The 22,050-nt window shown below is 41.4% G+C and overlaps 1 protein-coding gene across 2 annotated transcripts in view; it reads right to left on the bottom strand.

Annotated features, from left to right (window-relative positions):
- AFAP1 (actin filament associated protein 1) overlaps positions 1-22,050 on the bottom strand; it is a 228,393-nt gene that overhangs the window by 96,588 nt on the left and 109,755 nt on the right. For both annotated transcript variants that reach the window (XM_089691578.1, XM_089691579.1), the window contains exons 4-6: positions 19,577-19,685; positions 11,075-11,286; positions 6,082-6,261 (exon numbers count right to left, since the gene is read on the bottom strand). In XM_089691578.1, the coding sequence (XP_089547704.1) occupies positions 6,082-6,261; positions 11,075-11,286; positions 19,577-19,685 (501 nt within the window). The remainder of the gene's footprint in view (positions 1-6,081; positions 6,262-11,074; positions 11,287-19,576; positions 19,686-22,050) is intronic.

Below are 22,050 nucleotides of genomic sequence, written 5' to 3'. Positions count from 1 at the left end.
GTGCTTTCACTGTAAAAAAATAAACAGATAGCATAGTGACATAATGAACTAAGTTTGTTCGCAGAAACAAAAAAGACAGTTCCACTGGTTATTACAATATCGATAAAGCATATTGGGCTTGAAAGGAGCCCCAAACACAGGTTCAATACTCAACATATTGTAATCCTAACAGATGCCAGGTTACTTACTGCTGTAGGGCAATAGCCCATCAGGAAGGCAGAGGATGCTATAAAAGCAGAATACTAATAATATTGTAACAAAAGAAGTAAAGTAACCATGTAGGCACAATATACACCAGACATTTCTGTCTATTCGGCCCCTTAAATGGGGGGGTACAACCATAAGTTGTACAATCATAAACATTGTCCCTGAGTTTGCTGTAATACAACTATTTTAGAGAAGACAAGCCTAAACTGTCCAGGAAAAAATAAGGAGAGGAGTAAGAAAGAGACGAATGGGGGGACTCCATGGTCTGGAACACTCCCTCCTTAAGGTTTCTTAATCGGATAAAGACCGAAGGTTACCCATTAGATATTTAACCTATGGGTCCCACACCTTTTCAAAAACTTTAATTTTGTCATTTAAGATCGTTGACAAATGCTCGTTCATCATTATCCAGGAATGTTTATGTTTCAGCTGGTCAAAAGGTATGACAGCTGACTTTCAATTCTTGGAAATGGTAATTATTGCCAAGACAAATATAAAGGTGATGTTTGTTCCTCCACCTTGCACCCAATAAGGCATGCATTGGAGAGTTGGTCAGGTTAACTTGAGTGAGGGTATAGATAAAAGTTATAAACTCTAATTCAGAAGTGCCTCACTTTGGGACATCTCCACCATATATGTTATGCTGTACCTTTCTGGCCACAGCCTCTGAAACACCTTTGCCCAGTTTTTAATTTCATTTGTGTCCCTATTTCCAAGATTTCTTCTTACTTCCTGTAAGAAGAGGAAGTGATGAGAAATCCCCCTGTGGGAACACAGGCAAGAACACATTTATATTAGAGAAAGGAAGGGTAAGAAAAAAAAATATTGTAAGGGTGTCACAGGAACAGGAAATGAAAAACTCTCCAAAAGGATCACAGACAAATAAAAACAAAGTATAATTAAAGGCAAAACGTTTTTTTTTAGATTTGGACAGAGAGGTGAAGAACTACTGTCAGGTTTTTATTGCGTCTGTGTTCTCCTTAGGGAGATTTGTGCTCTGTCTAATTGCCCTGATCAACAATGTCACTGGGAAAGAACATGAGGGTAAATCTAAAATTCTGAGCTGCCACCAGAACAGGAATACTCCAATGGAGACACTTGTTACAGTCACTGCAATCATGGGTGATGTTCTCATTTTCTTTTGAGACTACAGGACAAGACGTGAAGGGAATCTCTCTAATGAGACAGAGAACAACTCTTTCTGACACTATCCAAAGCTAATGTCTGGAGTTAGGCTTTAAAGTGGTTGTAAACCTCAGACATGAAATATGAACAAAGCATATCCTTCTATAGTGTGTACTCATCTCAATCCAGAGCACTATGTGTAATTTCTGTCTGCTGCCTCGTTCCTCTGCTATCAGCATAAATCGGTGCTGACAAGTTTTCCTGACAACAAAAAAAAAGGTGACAGAGGATGGCACAGCCTGTGACTTACAGCCTCAGCTCTGTTCCTGTGTGCTTTGTGAAGGGGGGGGGTCTCTTCCCTCCAATCAGCTCCTCGAGCTCTTGTACAGAGTGTAACTACAGCTCTCCACCCCTTGCTTTTCAGAGCTGAGAGATCCTGTGTAAATTCTACACTTTGAATGGATGTAGGAGACAGACAGGTGTAGATAATCAGGTAAAACTTATGTAGGAGGGTTTGTTTTATCTCCGTGTATCACCTGAGGCCAGTCACTGCATTGTGTATATGTAAGGTTTTACAACCACTTTAATACAGAATGGCACTAGGGTAACTAGACTGGCAATTCCATCTACTTTTCGTACGTAGAATGATGCAAAAATGACAACTGATCTTACACCATATTACAGGGTACTTATCAAGGCACAAAGTAAATCAAGGGGCTGTAATGCAATGAATGTGAAATTCAACAAAAACTCATTGCAGGTGACTTGATGACATCCAACAGGAATATACCCCTACAGTAAATGGTTGGTGAGCGTCGTATTCACTGCCTTATAAATATTTACCCCAACTGTCAATTTAATGTTAACTTTTATTTGTATTTCTGATATTTATATGGCGCTAGAATATACAAAGTCTTTATAGAGTTCAGTCACTGATTTATTTCAAGAGGAACTTCAGTTTCTTTTTTCTTTTTTAAAGAGTCAGCAGTTACATATACTGTAGCTACTGACTTATAAAGCAGTTACATATACTGTAGCTACTGACTTATAAAGGATCTTTTTTTTTTTACTTACCTAGGTGGATGCAGCATCAATCCGATGGTATATCTGTCCCCTGTTGGCTCTAAGGCTGAGAACTAAGCGATCAGACACCTCTGATTGCTCAGTTCTCCCTGCCGCTCTGAAAGCAGTAACGGTCAGGAACTGCTGCAAGCTTTGCCCTCCCAGTGCTCACTGGAGCGCTGGGCTGTGGAGGTAGTGGGAACGACTGGCTCAGGCTCTCAGCAGCGCAGAGAGGTTGAGCCAAGTGCCAGTCCAGGCTCTTGAGTGGATCCCAACCATATATTCAGAATCTTTCCCCAGCCTGGACAGGCTGAGTGATGGCATCCGACTAATGAATTTTATCCCGCAGGTCGCTGAGTTACAGAATGAACTGCATTCCTGTTATGCAAAAGCTTTGGATGCACTTCTTCTTTAAGAATCAAGTACTTACCAGTGCCTGGGGTTCAGCACTGTACCGACAGCCGCCGGTTCTTCTTACCACTGACGGTCCCTAGTGCCATCACCTTGGCTACGGGAGCTGACTGTGGCTTCCTGAGGAACCACAGCCGGCTCCCCACTGCACATGTGGTGCTTTGTGAATGGGTCTGCAGCCTCCTGGGACATGTCCCTGGAGTCTGTGGGAGGGGCAGGGCATGGCATTGCAGAATTGGGAGCAGTTACTGATAAAATTCAGTACACAACCCCTTCCTCCCCACCCCACCTTAAATAACCCTGTAAGTCAGTTACAGGCTGGGGGAGGAGGACTTCACTTTTTTATGCTCAAGAGGAGCTGAAAATGTCCCAACAGCCATACAGGACAAGAAAGCAAGAATTTGGCCAAGAGGCAATTTACCTACTAGCAGACTATTCAACTATGTAGGAAAATGGGGCATCCATAAATAAAACCACACAAAGACCTAGGAGGACAATACAATTCTATGCAGATAAAGCCGTGGTAGAACTGAAGCCATAACGCCAGTGCAGCAAGAGGGCTAAATGATCATTACAACAATTGTACTTGGTGGTATGCTGGTAACTAGTACTGACATACCAACTGAGCTTAAAATATTCCACTCTGCTTTAAATGTCTGTTTTCAATGGTTGCATTTTCAGTACTGTTTTATGTACTATACATTCTTGAATGTAGCATGAGTCTGAGAGGTATAAAATATGATGACAGTAGACAGAGAGGAGAGAAATCCTCATTTATCAGAGAAAAGTTCTAAGCAGTCAGGTTAAAGTTATGCAATGTGAATACCACCCCCCTTCAGTCTGACAAGTTTTAACATGAGACATTCAAACATGTGGGAAAGAGTTGTGAAGAGTCTGGAGTTCCAATGTGTAAGAAATGAATAGATCCATTTTCCATGGGTCACTTTAGGTACAAGCTGACACAGAATGAAAAATGTCGACACGATAAAGCATGATACAAGCTGCTGGGACACTATAGGGCAGTTTTGTTTTTAGGTTCACATCTAAACGCTTATTAAAAAAAAAAAAAAGAAAAAGAATGAGCTTAATTTAAATAGAATAGAATAGAAGAGTCACTTACAAAGGATTATAAATACAAAAGTTTATTTTTGGCCCACTATTCACCATTATTTACTGAGTTTGAGAATGACTCTGGGCCCAGGGAGTCGGAGTTCCTGAGTCTGGGGAAGTCCTTATGCTGATAAGGCTGCTTGCACATTGATTAATTTTTCTTACAAACTCTTCACACCGATCTGTAGCCGGTCCACTGCGTTCTTTTTAAATCCTGCTTGCTGCAGGTTTGGTGTGGTAAAAAAAAAAAACAAAAAAAAAAAAACAAAAAACACACCTCCCCATTGAATTGATTGGAAAACGTGTCACAAAACGCATCAAAAATGCACCTGTGTTGCAATTTTGATGCGTTTTTTAACTCACAATAATGTATTGTATTATACTTGGACATTATACAAGATTCTTGTGTGATTTTTGTTACATTTCAGTGACCGCTGCTGAAATCCCATGTGTCCTGAAGAAGCTAATAAAGAGAAACGTGTTCGCACATGAGGACTCATTATCTGTGGTAATACTGAAAAATGATTATACAAACAATAGGAATAGTGAGTCAGCAGCAGTATCTACTACAGAATTATGCATATATTTTTTTTATATATTTCAGAGATACAATCTTTTTTAACAAGTTTGCAAATGAACTTTGATTTTATGTACTATTGTTGAGTTCCCTTTTCATTGCCAGTAAAGTCCATCATTCCATTTTTTATTCTGCATATATACAATATTATGGATGTGTCAATTTGAGCGATATCTCTTGCAAAAAATACATCCACATATGTCAACATCTGTTTTTTTTTAAACGAATCAAAGCGGAATGGACTAAAAACTGATGTAAATGGACAAATGGTCCATTTTTTGTATTGGTAGTGAATGTAAAAAACTGATGTAGAAACTGATGGTAAACTGATGAAAAACTGTAAACTTCATGTTTTTTGTCTCTGAAAAAACGTGACTGACTTGATGAAACAAATGGTCCACATGTGTGAAAGGGCCTTAAACAGTATCACATAGCAAAGCCCTGGAGGAATGTAAAGTAGGGGACTGGGGGTCTAATATTATATCAACTTAGGAGCTGGAAGAGAACATGTATTATCAGAATCCATTCTATCAGCTAAACAGTTATTAATGAAACTCTGTGTCTACAACAGGCAGATTAACCCTGTATCAAGATATGGGCACTTGCAATGCCTTTCAAGTATATTAACCACCTAGGTACACTGCAGCCTGTAATACCCCTTCATTATCAGGCCCTTTTTCAGTTTACAGTGCTGTCATAGTTTGACTGACAATTACTTTGTCATACAAATCTGTACCCAAATGAATGATTTTTGAGACAAATAGAACTATTGGAGGTATTTAATAAATACTTTTAATTTTTTTTCTATATGAAGGAAAAAAAAAGGACCAAAAAACAGCTTCTCTTACTTTCTGTTACAAAACATATCACATAAAAATGTCAGGACAGTATGAGAACCCCCAAAATTATCCCTTTTTGGAAAATAAACCAACTTTTTGACACAATTTTTTTGGAAATGAACAACCATGTTGGTATTGCAATGGTAAAAACAAGGAGCTTGGTTATGGTGCACTAGATACAACGTGACATTAATGTACAGATCATACACAGGAGGAAAAAGTGAATGGGTTAATGTACAGGTGAGAAATGGCGGGTAGATGAAGATAATGGGGCTAATGTGCAGGACAAGGAAGGTGAAGAGTTAAGATACAGATCACATAAAACTATTTTGTAAATCGTTGCGCAAACTGTTGGCGCTATATAAATCCAGTATAATAATAATAATAATAATAATAATAATAAAACTGCATGGGGATGAGATGAACAAGAGATGGGGGAAGTGTTCAGAGTAATAAGCACAGGCCTGTACCTTGTGATTGTGGTGATATCCAATCCCAGCAATGACAAGGTACAGAGCTGCTCAGACTGGCTCTGTACATGGTTGCCCATGTTTGTTTTTATGATGCCTTTTATAAACGGAATTTCACAAATATGCATCCACTGTTTTTAAACGTAATACAGTAATGGTTAAGGACACTTTTACACTTTTTCAATTTAATAGATTGTAGACAGTAGGTAACACAGATCCTCTATGGACATGACAAAAATCAAAGCCTGTAAGACAAGCATGTTAGGAACATTCCACATACCCTCAGCCATTGTTCAGCCTGCTCTTCACTTTGGACGGCAAGAACCAGGGCATCTGTCCCTTGATGGGTGATCTTTAGCTCGTGTTTCTTCTTTTTACTGTCCTTTGGCACATAGGACACTGAGCAGCCGTTTAACAACAGCTCCATCTGAGGTTGCTGGTCCTTGGACGACTTGTAGCACTGGGAAAAATAACATTATAGCCATCAATAGAGAAGACCATTAGCAAATTAGATCAAGAACCAGTAATTCTCATGGGAAGAATACGGGATAACTAAAGGGAACTGATTGACTCATCACAGTTAACACAAAATATTACAGCTGTATTCACGAACTACACTTCTCAAATACCCCTCCTCATCCTTTCCTGCAGTAGTGATACTGCAGCCTACAATATGTCTCCTGCAAGGCTTGCAACAAGATGAGCTCTCCACTACAAGTAATATGAGCCACACATTTGCAGCACAGAGGCTTTTTATTATTAACAATATCAGTACCAATAATGTAACAGTATCTAATACCCAAACCAATTTTTTTTTTTAAATTGTAGGTATGTGTGAGCGCACTAAAATCCAAATATAAAATATCAGCAGCTGTGCACAAAGGTAACCAGATAAAACCTTAAACACTAAATATAAACAAGTGCAGCGCTAAAAGTTAATAATAGTAATAAATAATAGGTGCAAAGTCCGTATGTAATAAATAAATAATTAAAACCAAGTATAATTAATAGTTTATATAGGTGACTAATCCGTGCTCTTATAATCCTGATTGCTCTAGTCGGTGCTTGTGCTTTCATAAACAGAAGGAATGCGCACTCACCGGACATGCAGTTATAATGCGCGTTATAAAATATGTCCTGGTGTCATCAAAGGATCATCAGGGCCAGGTCTGGTGTGGAAATCACTCCCTCTCAGGGTGGATGGATCATGGGGCTTTAAATGATGATCCAGGGGTGTCCAGAGTTCCCCTTAAGGGATGGATGGGTGCAGCTCACAGGATAAACAGGAGGCTCCCTCTCTGGAGGCTTGAAACTGGTACTGGGCGTCTAGGGAATTAGTACTCCACACAGGAGTCAAGATAGAAGAGTGCCCATAGTGTAGTAAATTTTAAAATAAATTTATTAAAGCTTTAAAGATGCATCAAAACGAGTGTGATAACACAAGCAGGTAACAGAAATTGGACTGACCATCCACAAGTAAAGATGGCCGCCGGAGCTCCACGATGCTCCGACGGCGTGACGTCACGGCGTAATTGGCTCCTCTTACGTGTTTCATGCACCAGCACATCTTCAGAAGGGACTGCCAATGGCAGTTATTACCTGCTTGTGTTATCACACTCATTTTGATGCATCTTTAAACCTTTAATACATTTATTTTAAAATTTACTACACTATGGGCACTCTTCTATCTTGAATCCTCTGTGGAGTACTAATTCCCTAGATGCCCGATACCAGTTTCAAGCCTCCAGAGAGGGAGCCTCCTGTTTACCCTGTGAGCTGCACCCATCCATCCCTTAAGGGGAACTCTGAACACCCCTGGATCATCATTTAAAGCCCCATGATCCATCCACCATGAGAGGGAGTGAGTTCCACACCAGACCTGGCCCTGATGATCCTTTGATGACACCAAGATATATTTTATAACGCACATTATAACTGCGCGTCCGGTGAGCGCGCATTCCTTCTGTTTATGAAAGCACAAGCACCGACTAGAGCAATCAGGATTATAAGAGCACGAATTAGTCACCTATATTAACTATTAATTATACTTGGTTTTAATTATTTATTTATTACATACGTACTTTGCACCTATTATTTATTACTATTATTAACTTTTAGCGCTGCACTTGTTTATATTTAGTGTCAATTTTGTTTTTGTTTCAAATTACAGTACAGAAGGGTTAAAACATTTGTCAATTTTTCTTTCTAAGAAATTACTGTTTTGGAAAAAAAATGCTTTCCATAAACTTTTTTTATAGTCAAATAATGAATACATATGCATATTTCACATTTACCACTTTCAGTAAGCAGGTGGTGTAACTAAGGTAGTTCTTCATCACTTCTAGGGCTTGTATACACTTGCAGTTGGCAGGCTCTTCAAAGGGCACCGCTTGTGTAAATGAGACCCTTATCAGTCATTTAACACTATGCTGTGAATAGCCCGTAATTTGATCTCGACATGGAGGTCTACTCAGAACACACCCACCAGTGAATAGGTGCATGGGGGCACACCCCTCTATACAGGCTCATTCAGCCTGTATAGATTTTCAGTTAGACAGAGGCTGTCAAAGAGTGAGCAGCCATTTCTAGAAAGCCGAGTACAGTCAGAAGAGTGTCAAAGAAGCATTTCATGAAATATTTGTCTGTGGAAGATTTAATACAAATTAAAACATTTTATAAAACAGTTTATAAACTTTAACGGCTGAACTGAATTCATCCCAGATGCATCAAGTCAAGGTTGTGGAAAGTGTTACAGTTAGTTCCTTAGAAAGCAGCCATAGATTGAGTAGACAAGCCTGTCCCCTGCCAGCATGCCGCAGAGAAGGACCATTACACTCTATGTGGAAGCAGTAGTCTCTCTGAAGAGGTTTGATACTCTCCCTGTTTAGTAAAAGCTAGAGCTCTCTAATCAGCAGGGAGCAAAGGCAAATGCATATCTCTGCAACAAGCTGGCTAGGGAAGAGCTTTTATTCACAAATTTATGAAAACTGGAGTACTCAGAATCTGGGTCAGCTGTGCATGGTCGCCAATCAGCTTCTAATGCAGGCCATACATGGGTCGAATTCCAAATTAATTTTCGTTCAAAAATCGGAAATTTTGTGCGTTTTATAATCTGATGGTGCCACCACTGATTTCGAAATTCGACTGACCAAGCCTTTCATTTCACCTCATGTTGCCACAGAAAATAATTTTCGTGGCCAAGAATTTTCTTTTCTTTCCAGGTCACAGCTCATGATAATTTCTTTTTCGCTTACATTTCTCACACAATTCTCCCATCATTGATTCATTCGTTTTTCAAAAATTTCCAACATGCCCGATCACTCAAATTCGATTGTCGCTCAAAAATTGGCTGTTTCTGTAGCCTGCTAATGGTGAGAAATTCATACGAAAATTCTTTGAAAAGATTTTCAAAAGAAAATTCTTCCAGAATTTGACCCGTGTATGGCTGGCTTAACTTCATTTCATTTCATTTCACTTGTTCATTTAAGCTTTGGCAATAAAACCTGGAAGCTGATTGGTTTCTATGCAGAAATGAGCCTGATTTTGCACTCTCCAGTATCAGTAAATAATTCCCATTGTGACTACTTACTAAAAGAAAAAAAAAAAAAAAAAACTGTAAAAAGGCCCATGAACACTACATGCATGTTACCACAACATACAGTATTGTGTGTTACATGAATTGGTGTCATGTGGTGCTATTGATTCTAAATGGCACCCCGACACACTTTGCCAATGGACATTGATTAATTTTTCTTACAAACTCTTCACACCGATCTGTAGCCGGTCCACTGCGTTCTTTTTAAATCCTGCTTGCTGCAGGTTTGGTGTGGTAAAAAAAACAAACAAAAAAAAAAACAAAAAACACACCTCCCCATTGAATTGATTGGAAAACGTGTCACAAAACGCATCAAAAATGCACCTGTGTTGCAATTTTGATGCGTTTTTTAACTCACAATAATGTATTGTATTATACTTGGACATTATACAAGATTCTTGTGTGATTTTTGTTACATTTCAGTGACCGCTGCTGAAATCCCATGTGTCCTGAAGAAGCTAATAAAGAGAAACGTGTTCGCACATGAGGACTCATTATCTGTGGTAATACTGAAAAATGATTATACAAACAATAGGAATAGTGAGTCAGCAGCAGTATCTTCTACAGAATTATGCATATATTTTTTTTTATATATTTCAGAGATACAATCTTTTTTAACAAGTTTGCAAATGAACTTTGATTTTATGTACTATTGTTTGAAAAGATTTTCAAAAGAAAATTCTTCCAGAATTTGACCCGTGTATGGCTGGCTTAACTTCATTTCATTTCATTTCACTTGTTCATTTAAGCTTTGGCAATAAAACCTGGAAGCTGATTGGTTTCTATGCAGAAATGAGCCTGATTTTGCACTCTCCAGTATCAGTAAATAATTCCCATTGTGACTACTTTCTAAAAGAAAAAAAAAAAAACTGTAAAAAGGCCCATGAACACTACATGCATGTTACCACAACATACAGTATTGTGTGTTACATGAATTGGTGTCATGTGGTGCTATTGATTCTAAATGGCACCTCGACACACTTTGCCAATGGACATGTGTCGCAGCATGGCAGCTTTGTGGAGAGATGCCAAAAATTTTATATGAACACTTATTGGTTCAATTATCAGCCCATACAAATGAATTGACTGCCTTAATTTACTGTGTGCTATAATGCGTGCTAACGAGCATGTACTATTGCAGCGCAATAGTGTGAATGGGCCCTGAGATTTTTGTCACAACTTTTGCTTTGATGCACCAGGAATTAATTTAGTTGATTTGAAGAGAAAGTCCAGTTGGGCTTTAAGGCCTCATGAACACTGGACTTTTGTACTACTGTTCGCAGCGTTTGGCGGCAGGAAAAAAACACAATGCCAGTCCAGGAGCAGCCAAGTTTGGGCAGAAAAAATGCTCGGGGCTTGTAAATGCATGTCAATGCATCTAAACGCGCGTTTAGCACTGGAGCGTCAATTCAATGTCCCAGTTAAATTATTTATTCTGCCCAATGATTTGAATTATTGCCCAAGCACTTGATGCCTGTAAACGCGCTTAAGCGCTTGTAAAAGCTTTAGACATTTTTACAAGCATCAGATGCGGTTTTCTGCAAAAACGCTGCTGTCAGGAGGAAAGGCTTCTGGGAGAGTTTTCAAAAGAGCCGGTTTCAATGAAACTTAGAAAATAAAAGTTAAAGCTTATATTGAAGTAAAAGCCCTTTGGTATAACATTTTATGTGATTATTACCATTAATTTGTTGTCTTTGATGACACACAGCAGCTTGGTCCACTGCCCAAATCTCTTCTTCCGCAGGAGGAATGCACAGATCTTCGCATCTTTCACCAAATCCATCGACGCTTCCTCTGACGGCCATTGAAGTCTCTTTTTCTGCCCTTTTCCATCCTCCTCCTCCTCATCGTAAGATTCATACGAACTGCTCATAGCGTCCGAATCGTAATCTTTAATAAGATAAAGAAGAAGTCAATAGGAAATGTGAGAAATGGAAAACAATTCATGCTGCAGAAATGTTTGGGTAGGAGTTTTACTTGAACAATTAACTCTTTACCATTCTACTTTTGCGAGAGCAGCGATTTTGCAGTACAGTACTGGACACTAAAAGAGTTTGCGAATGTGTGCACCCCATCTATGAAACCAGAAGCTCAATTCACTAAACTCTGTCATTTGTCATAATAGTTATTTTCTGCCATGTGAGATTCATTTTCAACTCCCACTGGTTGACATTGTTGAAAAGCACTTGCATCAATCCCATTTTTGACACATGGAGGAGCAAACACAAAGGTAGTTTTTTTTTCTTTCAATACTTTCACTTTTACCCCTCAGGAACTGCAGCTCCTTGTCACATGATTGTGTGCAACTTCCCTTTCTGTAAACCATATAGGGCTGTTTTCAGACGTGTTGAGCAGAGTCACATTCAGCACTGTTCGGAAGGCAAGGACACCCAGAATTGCAGGAAATAAATTGGAGCCAGAGTGAACAATCACCGGGCACGTATAGCTGAGGACCTTACCCCTTGTGTAAATACCAGCCAAGGTGACTTGGAGCATATGCAGGGCCTTTTCCTTTCATTACAGTGAGCAAAAGTGTGGCAGGGGAGTGAAGATAAGCTGCAACAAGGAATGTATCTATTAAAGCAATACTAGAATACAAACTTGAAAAAACGGGCCCCTCTAAAGCAGGGGTGTGCAACCTGTGGCCCTCGAAGCTCTATGATGTAGCCCTCAACCAGGGAAGCACATGCATTGGGTCAGCAACCCATTGATTGCCATCTAGGCTTGCTGGTCCAACCATTCCAGAGCATCAGAGTGCATCAAGCTGGTGCCTACAGTGAAAGGAAGCAGGCAGCCAAGGACAGAGCAGGCGCTACACAAGTCGATGCTTCCTCGATGGCTCCTGTCCCAGTTGGAGTGATAACAAGTTCACTTCACCGGGGAACTTTCTAGCAGCCTGGAGAGAAAACTCCTGAATGCAGGAGTTCTTGTGCACCTTCAGAAAGTGCATCACACCTGCAAGATATAATAGAAGTCTATGGGAAAGCGCACTAACCCACAGGAAAACCGAAGGTGCTTTTTGCTGCACCCGCTGTCCAGGTAACAACAGCATATCAGTGTAAATGCAGCCTTTAAGGGGGTTCAGGACAGTTTACATTTGCAGTTTGGGGGCAGTAAAACCCCATAGTTTTTCTTTTTAAAGAAATCGTTATATTTTATTTTTGCTAAAACCCAATAAATGAGATCACTTGCACGTTGAAATGATACAAAACAGCCATACAGAGAATAGTTGTACAGATAACATCAATCAAAGAGACAAGGAGGAAAGGTAGCATGAAGTTAACCTTGGATAAATGAAACCTGAGGAACATATTTGACTATGGGCAGGTTATCTAGTATGGATCTAAACTGTGATAATGCAGCTGCATCATGAAGTGTTGAGAGGTCTCTACAGAAGGCTTCAGGCAAATATGTGGAATTTTGAAATGCTATTTCTGTACGCTCATATACCACAATGTACGAGTGTATAAAACCCCATAGTTGAGAGGTGTTTTTACCATACCCTCCAACTACTGGTATAGCATCAGGAGTCACAAAAGCAACCTCACCCCAGGGTACCTGTGCAGCCTCCCTGTCACATTCTGTTTTACACTTGGCAGGAAGCATAGCAGGGGCAGCATATACAGAAACCAATCATCTCCATTTTTCTTTTGCAACTGTTGGAATCCGGCTTCTCCTCCTCTCCCTCTCACCAGCATTCAGCGGCTACAGGGGGAAAATGTTCATTATGCAATTCAAAATAAAAAAATTTAAACCATTTCATTGTGACCTGTGACCAGCTACCAAATCACTTAAGCGGCCCTCGCTCTTCAAAAGGCACCCTGCTCTAAAGCCACCATTCTCAGCTTTCAATTCCGTGGAAACCTAAAGAGTTCCTCCAGAGGCTTTTCAAGTTTCCTTTAACCTCCCATTTCATGGTGCCTGCATAGTTTCAGGGCCAATGTAATTTGGCAGAGCTAGCGGCAATCTAAGGGCATTTTTCAAACTGACCTCCTATGAATTGGTTTTAGCAAGGATTCCCAAGGACCAAAACAATTATTTTAAGTTTCCTACTAAAGGTTGAGAAAGAATGTTCTGAAGAGGACACTTATTATTTTTTCCGCAGATCTTTGTGCTCTTGAAGAGCTAAGCTTTTAAAGAATCTTCAGAGGTTGTTGGTTGCCTGGCCCCCGGCTGATCATTATGGCTGAATCTGCTGGCACCTATGTCACTAATGTGTCCTGTAGTAATGTAAAAAACGTAATATTTCCTACGCACACGCTCCTGAAAATGGATATTCGGTATTGCCCAACAAAGGTCCCTGCATGGCTCTGAAATACTGCTTTATGTTTACCATGTAACCATGAAAATAAAGCTTTGAACTCATTTTGAGGAATCCTTGGTGTGCTGGTGACATTTCTTCACCTGTAGTAATGTAAGGATAACAGAAGCAACTCAGAACATAAAGGGGGACCAGGCATCTGACCAACCAAAAGTGTTGAATGTTGAAGATTCAACAAATTTAGCTCTTCAACAGAGGAAGAACAGTTTTCAAGTTTTATTATAGGGACATAGCTCTAGGTGAACATCTTGCAAAAGTCCACTTTAAACCTATCCTTTACTTTCCTTTGGCTTCATCTATCTTTTTACTTTTACAAAACAAGGCCTAAATCCTGGGCTAAGCCCTCAGCTGAAAGTCTTGACTCCTTGGTCAAATAAATCATCTTTATGTTGATCTAACAAGCAATATCACAAGATGGAAGACATCCAGCTCTACTACAGATCAAACACACCATCCAGGCTGGTACCCTACTGTGAATAATGTTCTAGGCCTGTGGAGAGAAAGCACTCATATATTTCTCTGTTTGCTTTCTAGAAGAATGACCCAATCATTTGTCTTACGCCAAAAAATAAACTGCAAAATCTAAATCATGTTCTGGTTCCTCGCCTATGTGCTATAGATTTTCTCTTTCTTTCAGGGGACAATTTGTTTAACAACAACATTAAGAAAATGACAAAAAAAAATCATCTTTTTTTTTTTAATCAGTATGGTATTCTGGCGGAGAAAAGACCAGGCTTCACTGTGGTAGAACAAGCTGCGCAATCTTTTTTACTAAGCCCCAGGAGAATTAGAAGGAGAGACGCCAAAAACATCACAGGGAGGAGAGAATAGCCACTCCAGTCCTGGATTGCATTAATGCTGTCAAGAACTGAGGTCAAAGGGGCTCTGTAGCTGCCAGCATTAACCTACTTTTTTCGTCTCCAATGTTCCTTCTAAAATACTGCCTCCAAAGATTAAAATTAAAGGAATATTCCAAACAAAAACATACAAAGTTTAAAACTGACTCAGCCTGCCTGAGAGGCTCCAATATTCATCTCAGAGGCCATTTACGTCGCAGTGCACTGCAATGCATTGTTAACTCTTTAAAGTTCTCAATGTTATTGTTATGGCCACTGCAGTGCTATATAGTACAAATCGAAACATGGCCCCCAAAATGAAATATGTTTTACTTTTTCAGGGCACACCAATGCAGTGCTCCGGTGAACTAAAACAACAGGACACAAGTCAAAATTGCCTTGTTCTTGAATTATAACTGCATTGGATCACCTCCAGATCGAAATCTGGCCAGTTTCATACTACATGCATTGTCATCGAAATTCCAGTAATTTTTGGTGTCAAACTATGCCCACCTCTTTGCTGTAGATACACCCCCTGCTATGTGGAAAGAGGACACCACGAAAGCTGTATGGCCATGCGACCACAGGATCAAAGAATAAAAAAGGTACACATTTTTTTCAGTTTAAGCAATCTCGGCATTTGGGTGTCCTGTCTTATTCCGGCCATTAAAACTACTGGGTTCACAAATACGTTAAACTGGCAGGATTTCCAGGAATGAGTGAAGGAATTAAATTACAATTCTCTTTAGATCTGCTCAGCATAGGGCTTTTTCAAATGTAGGTGACACAGTAAGATGCAAATATTATCATTCAATTTGGAAGTGTGATCATGTTGATGTACTGAGCAGACACTTCCAGCACTGGCCTTATCACATAGGATAAGCAGCAAATGACAATCTGGCCACACAATTCCTGGTGCTATTCGTTTTGTGCTTTAACAGCTATCCAGTACACACTCAAACCCAATGCCAACATACAAGCCCCATAGAAAGGGGAGTTCTGAGCCCCCAAAACACATTGGATTTTTGCTTATGTGTGCGGATGAATAAAATTCTTACTTGTCTTATTCAAACTTTGTGGCTCTCTCATCCTTTTAACATTCTTGCAGCATTTTAATGGGCATCAATGGGGCAAATAATTTATATTATATTTATTTCAGGTACTTACATAGCGCCGTCAATTTACGCAGAGCTTTACATATATATTGTACATTCGCAACAGTCCCTAACTCTCAAGGGGTGTACAATCTAAGGTCCCTAACTCACATTCATACATACACATACTAGGGCCAATTTAGACAGGAGCCAATTAACCTACCAGCATGTCTTTGGAGCGTGGGAGGAAACCAGAGTACACGGAGGAAACCCATGCAGTCACAGGAAGGACATGCAAACTCCAGGCAGGAGGTGCCGTGGCTGGGATTTGAACTAACGAACCTAGTACTGCCAGGCAGAAGTGCTAACCATTCAGCCACTGTATTATTATCCACAAGATTAATTTTACCTAAAGTATGTTCTGTCTCCCACAATGCAATAACAAAGGTTGTCACTATCTTGCAATTAGATTCTCCAATTATTTGTTTAAACTTTCATTGGGGGAGTGTGACACCACCTTGCTTTGTAATGGATTTGGCAGTTGCAAGTAAATGGGAATTGTGGGGCAGATATCTTGACACTCTGGGCTTGATTCACTAAAGGCAAATAGACTGTGAAAGGAAAAAACAGCATTTTGTTTGCACATGATTAGATGCTGGAAGTCAACAGAGCTTCTGCTCATTTTCTGGAGCAACTGCTCTTGCACAGTGCAACTACACTTTGCAAAGCGCACCGTCTATTTGCCTTTAGTAAAAAAAAAAACCCTATGTACCTTTAATGGTATATAATAGCTGGTATGTAATTCAACAAGCCAGTAATCATGCTTAAACATATAACCAGTTTGGGGTGTAGCTGGCCTATAAAACAGGTCCTGAGCCCACCAAGACACAAGTCAGGATGACCCCTATAGTGGAATCACTGAGGCTGAACATGTGATAACTGAAAAGCAATGCAGGCGCATTCACACCAGTTGTATTTGAATCCATTTTTCTGAGTCATACAGCACAGAGAAAAATCTATGTACAGTTTATTGAATCCTTACATGTATAGTATCTCACAGAAGTGAGTACACCCCTCACATTTTTGTAAATATTTTATTCTATCTTTTCATGTGACAACACTGAAGAAATGACACTTTGCTACAATGTGACGTAATGAGTGTACAGCTTGTATAACAGTGTAAATTTGCTGTCCCCTCAAAATAACGCAACACACAGCCATTAATGTCTAAACCGCTGGCAACAAAAGTGAGTACACCCCTAAGTGAAAATGTCCAAATTGGGCCCAATTAGCCATTTTCCCTCTCCTGTGTCATTTGACTCGTTAGTGTTACAAGGTCTCAGGTGTGAATGGGGAGCAGTGTGTTAAATTTGGTCTTATTGCTCTCACTCTCTCATACTGGTCACTGGAAGTTCAACATGGCACCTCATGGCAAAGAACTCTCTGAGGATCTGAAAAACAGAATTGTTGCTCTACATAAAGATGGCCTAGGCTATAAGAAGATTGCCAAGACCCTGAAACTGAGCTGCAGCATGGTGGCCAAGACCATACAGCGGTTTAATAGGATAGGTTCCACTCAGAACAGACCTCGCCATGGTCAACCAAAGACGTTGAGTGCATGTGCTCAGCGTCCTATCCAGAGGCTGTCTTTGGGATATAGACGTATGAGTGCTGCCAGCATTGCTGCAGAGGTTGAAAGGGTGGGGGGTCAGCCTGTCAGTGCTCAGACCAAATGCCACACACTACATCAAACTGGTCTGCATGGCTGTCATCCCAGAAGGAAGCCTCTTCTAAGATGATGCACAAGAAAGCCCGCAAACAGTTTGCTGAAGACAAGCAGTCTAAGGACATGGATTACTGGAACCATGTCCTGTGGTCTGATGAGACCAAGATAAACTTATTTGGTTCAGATGGTGTCAAGAATGTGTGACGGCAACCAGGTGAGGAGTACAAAGACAAGTGTGTCTTGCCTACAGTCAACTATGGTGGTAGGAGTATCATGGTCTGGGGCTGCATGAGTACTGCCGGCTCCAAGGAGCAGGGCCCTCCTTTCCCTCTTGTATTGAACCGTATTGTTGCTGTATTGTCTCCCGTTATATTGTAAAGCACTGAGCAAACTGTTGGCGCTATATAAATCCTGTATAATAATAATAATAATAATAATAATAACTGGGGAGCTACAGTTCATTGAGGGAACCATGAATGCCAACATGTCCTGTGACATACTGAAGCAGAGCATGATCCCCTCCCTTCGGAGACTGGAACGCAGGGCAGTATTCCAACATGATAACAACCCCAAACACACCTCCAAGATGACCACTGCCTTGCTAAAGAAGCTGAGGGTAAAGGTGATGGACTGGCCAAGCATGTCTCCAGACCTAAACCCTATTGAGCATCTGTGGGGCATCCTCAAAAGGAAGGTGGAGGAGCACAAGGTCTCTAACATCCACCAGCTCAGTGATGTCGTCATGGAGGAGTGGAAGAGGACTGCAGTGGCAACCTGTGAAGCTCTGGTGAACTCCATGACCAAGAGGGTAAAGTTAGTGCTGGAAAATAATGGTGGTCACACAAATACTGACACTTTGGGCCCAATTTGGACATTTTCACTTAGGGGTGTACTCACTTTTGTTGCCAGCGGTTTGGACATTGGTGGCTGTGTGTTGAGTTATTTTTAGAGGACAGCAAATTTACACTGTTATACAAGCTGTACACTCACTACTTTACAATGTAGCAAAATGTCATTTCTTCAGTGTTGTCACATGAAAAGATAGAATAAAATATTTACAAAAATGTGAGGAGTGTACTCACTTCTGTGAGATAATGTACATGTTAGGATTCAATAAACTGGCCATATTACACCCATACAAAACCAGACAAAAATCCTCCCTGCTCCATTTTTGAAGTTGCAGTTGGCATTTTTCCATTTCACTTAACTGAAAAGGGTATTTAACAGCCTATATAGCTACACATCAACTGATTACTCTGGCGTGAACATCATTTATGACACTATGGTCATTGAAACCAAAGATCAAAGTATCCACTTCTGAGGGCTCCAAATGCCATTGGGAAGTAGATGTGGTCTGTGGAGGGACAACTGTGAGCTAGACAGAGATACAGATCTACACCCTAGACAAGGAAGGAATTACACCCCCCCCCCCCCTTCTGAACAGAAACAGGTAGTGCTAAAGCAGGAAAATTGCTGGTGGAGACACATCAGATAAAAGTATGAGAAACACAGTGCAACAGGAATACATAATGGAAAAACTATATCAGCCAATCAGATGCTATCTTGTTCTGCCTTGAGTGCACTAAACTGTTGAAACTGACTGGCGTGTTTCTGGTTAATGCAGAACATTGATCTTCCCAACAAGTTAAAGTGTTACTAAACCCACAACAGTAAAATCAGTCTGTATATACAGTAAAGCGTGCTTGTTATACTTACTGTGGAACCTAAGGGGTTAATTCTCCATACTGTAAAAATGCTGCTTGATCCTGACCTCTCTGATCCCTCCCTTCTTCCAGTGCCTCCCTTTTCTCTCCTGATAAGATATATTGTGTGGAGACACTCTGCACATGCTCAGTTTAATGTGTATTGCAAAAGAGGTTTTTCTTTCTTGGGAGAGTGCATGTGATCAGCACAGGGCCAATCAGCAATGTCCAGACAGAGGTCAGGGGTTCTGCATCCTCCTAGAGAAAAATCTTCCTACAAGCTTTACCCAGTGCTCTGCTAGATACTGATAAAAGTCACAAGCCTGCTCTACTTGCTGATGAGAAAAGGTATTTAGCAGTTTGTTTTTACTAAAATAATTGCATTTCCATATTCTGTGTATTGTGGGAGACCAGATATAGCGAATGCAGGGTCGGGGGTTTAGTAACACTTTATTGTATATTTTAGTTTGAATCCATTTTAATTGGAACTGACAACTCACTGGCTGTGATGTACTCCGGAGCTTTTCCGGGACTGAGTGGTACAGCTTCTTCATAATACCCCTCTGGAAGTGATGATGTTGGTAACGGCGGAGGCCCATTGTCTGGAGGCTAAAAAAAAAATTATAGTTAAAAATGACATGCAACTTATTTTTTTTTGTTTTTATTCAACTGGAACTCCGCTTTAACAATAACTTAGCCATCCACAACTTGGCCCCAGCTACGTAGTCTCAAAATACCAACCAAATTGTTCTCTTCATTCCTTCCAAGACCTCCTGCTCTCTAGCTCCCTTGTCACCTCCTCCCATTTTCTTGCTGTTTCCGAACTTCTGCCATCCTATGGAACTGCCTACCCCAATCTGTCCAACTACTCTGTTCACTTTTAGCCCATAGTTGATTATCTCCCCCATGCTCCTTACAACAGGGTTTCTCATCCGAGGTTCTGTGGAACATTGATGTTGCTTCCAAGGTTGCTAAAGGTGCCTTAAACACTAAAGAGCTTCTAGCTCCCATTAACCATCAATATCAATTATATTTTTTTTCTCACTGGCCAAAATTGTAAGAGTGTCCTAATCCCGCTGACCATTTATATAAGAGGTCCTTCTACCATTGACCACTACACGGACTACAACACGGTTTCTCAATCAGGGTTCTGTGGACCCTGGAGCTCCTTTGGAGGCTGCCATGAGTTCATTGAGCATTGAAGAGTTTCAAGCTGAGAGTAACCACCGATATCAATTTTTTTTTTTCCCACTGGTCAACAATGTGAGAGTGTCCTACTCCTGACCATTAATATAATGGGTCCTTCTCCTTTTGGCCACCAATGTAATGGGACACCACAGCCAATACCAGTATAAGAAGCCACTTTTCCACTGACCACCTACATAAGGGGCACTACAATTTTCACCATTGGGGTTTTATTTGTGGCTATAACATATGGCTATCCCCTCCTTTAATGGTTGAACTAGATAGATGTGTGTCTATTTTTTAAACGACCTAACTATGTTACTATGTATAATTATTTTGTTTCATTTCATGATCATTACTACATATAGAGCAGGGGTGGGTGAAATATGCAAGATACAGCACATTCATTAATGAGTTATTATATTTACAAATTACTGACCACGCAAATGTGCCATGAGCAGACGCGGACTGACCATACGGGCACTCGAGCACTGCCAGAGGGCCTGGGCCAGTAGGGGGCCCCATGAGGGGCTCTGTCACTGCCCCTCTACTTGTTTCTGAGCATTAGTCGTATAGCTGTCTGTGTACAGGGTGCTCTCCTCAGCAGCTTCCTTTAAGTCCCCATAGATCAGTGACGTGAAGGTCCCCACACACACACAGATCCCCTAACCTGAGGACAGAACAGAGACAGCCGAGAGCAGACAGCACAGAGAGCCCATGTCCAGCCGCAGAACAGGGAACACCCCCTCCGGGAAAGCTGTGCATGGCAAGCACCGCCCCCTCCTTTACAGCACAGCCTCCAGGATCACTCACTGCTCTGGCTCTGCAGCCCTGCTGTGAAAGGGGTGATGAAGGCGGCAGATTTACCACAGCAGCTCTAGATCCTGCCTGAGACTAGGTGAGAGCGACCTGGGGTCATGTGAGTAGCAGACATACTGGACATCCCCCTCACCCCCCCCCCACCTCTGTCCCTTTCTCTCACCCTGCCACACCCCTCTTCTCTCTCTCTTTCCCTCTCCTCGCTCTCACCCCCCTCACTATCTTTCACCCCCCCTCTCTCTCATCCTCCCCTCTCTCTCACCCCCTTCTCTTTCTTGCTTCCCCTTCTTTCTTGCCCGTCTTTTTCTCTCATTCTCACCCACACCATTCCTCTCTCACTCCCCTCTCTCTTTCTCACCCCCTCTCTCTTGCCCCCATCTCTCTCACCTTTCTCATTCTCCTCTCTTTCACTCTCTCAGCCCCTCTCCCCCCCCCCACCTCCTCTCTCTCTTCCTCCCTCTCTCTTACCCAACCCCTCTCACCTCCCCTCTCTCTCACCCCCACCATTCCTCTCTCTTGCCTCACTCTCTCTGACTCCCCCTCTCTTGCCCCCACCATTCCTCTCTCTTACACCCTCCTTACCCTCTCTCTTACCCCTCTCTCTCTTTCTCTCTCGTGCCCCCTCTCTCCTCCTCTCTCTCACTTACCCCCATCTCTCCTACTCCCCTCTCACCCCCCTCCCTCTCTTACCTCCCTCTCTCTCACCCCCCCCCTTTCCCCCCTCTGTCTCATCCTCCTCTTTTTCTCCTCTCTTTCCCTCTTTCTCTCTTCCCCCTTCTCTCTCACCTCCCCTCTCTCTCTCACCTTCCCTCTCTTTCTCAACCCCCTCTCTCTATCATCCCCCTTCTCTCTCTCATCCCCCTCTCACATCTGTCACCCCTCCTCTCTCTTACCCCCCATCTCTCTTCTTTACCCCTCTCCCTCACTCCCTCTTTCTCTTTCACCCCCTCTGCATCTTACCCCCTTACCC

The sequence above is a fragment of the Staurois parvus genome, unplaced genomic scaffold (genome assembly GCF_062004578.1).
Source record: "Staurois parvus isolate SC_StPar_1 unplaced genomic scaffold, SC_StPar_1.0 ptg000564l, whole genome shotgun sequence".
NCBI lineage: Eukaryota > Metazoa > Chordata > Amphibia > Anura > Ranidae > Staurois > Staurois parvus.
This window is presented reverse-complemented; position numbering and strand designations above follow the sequence as displayed.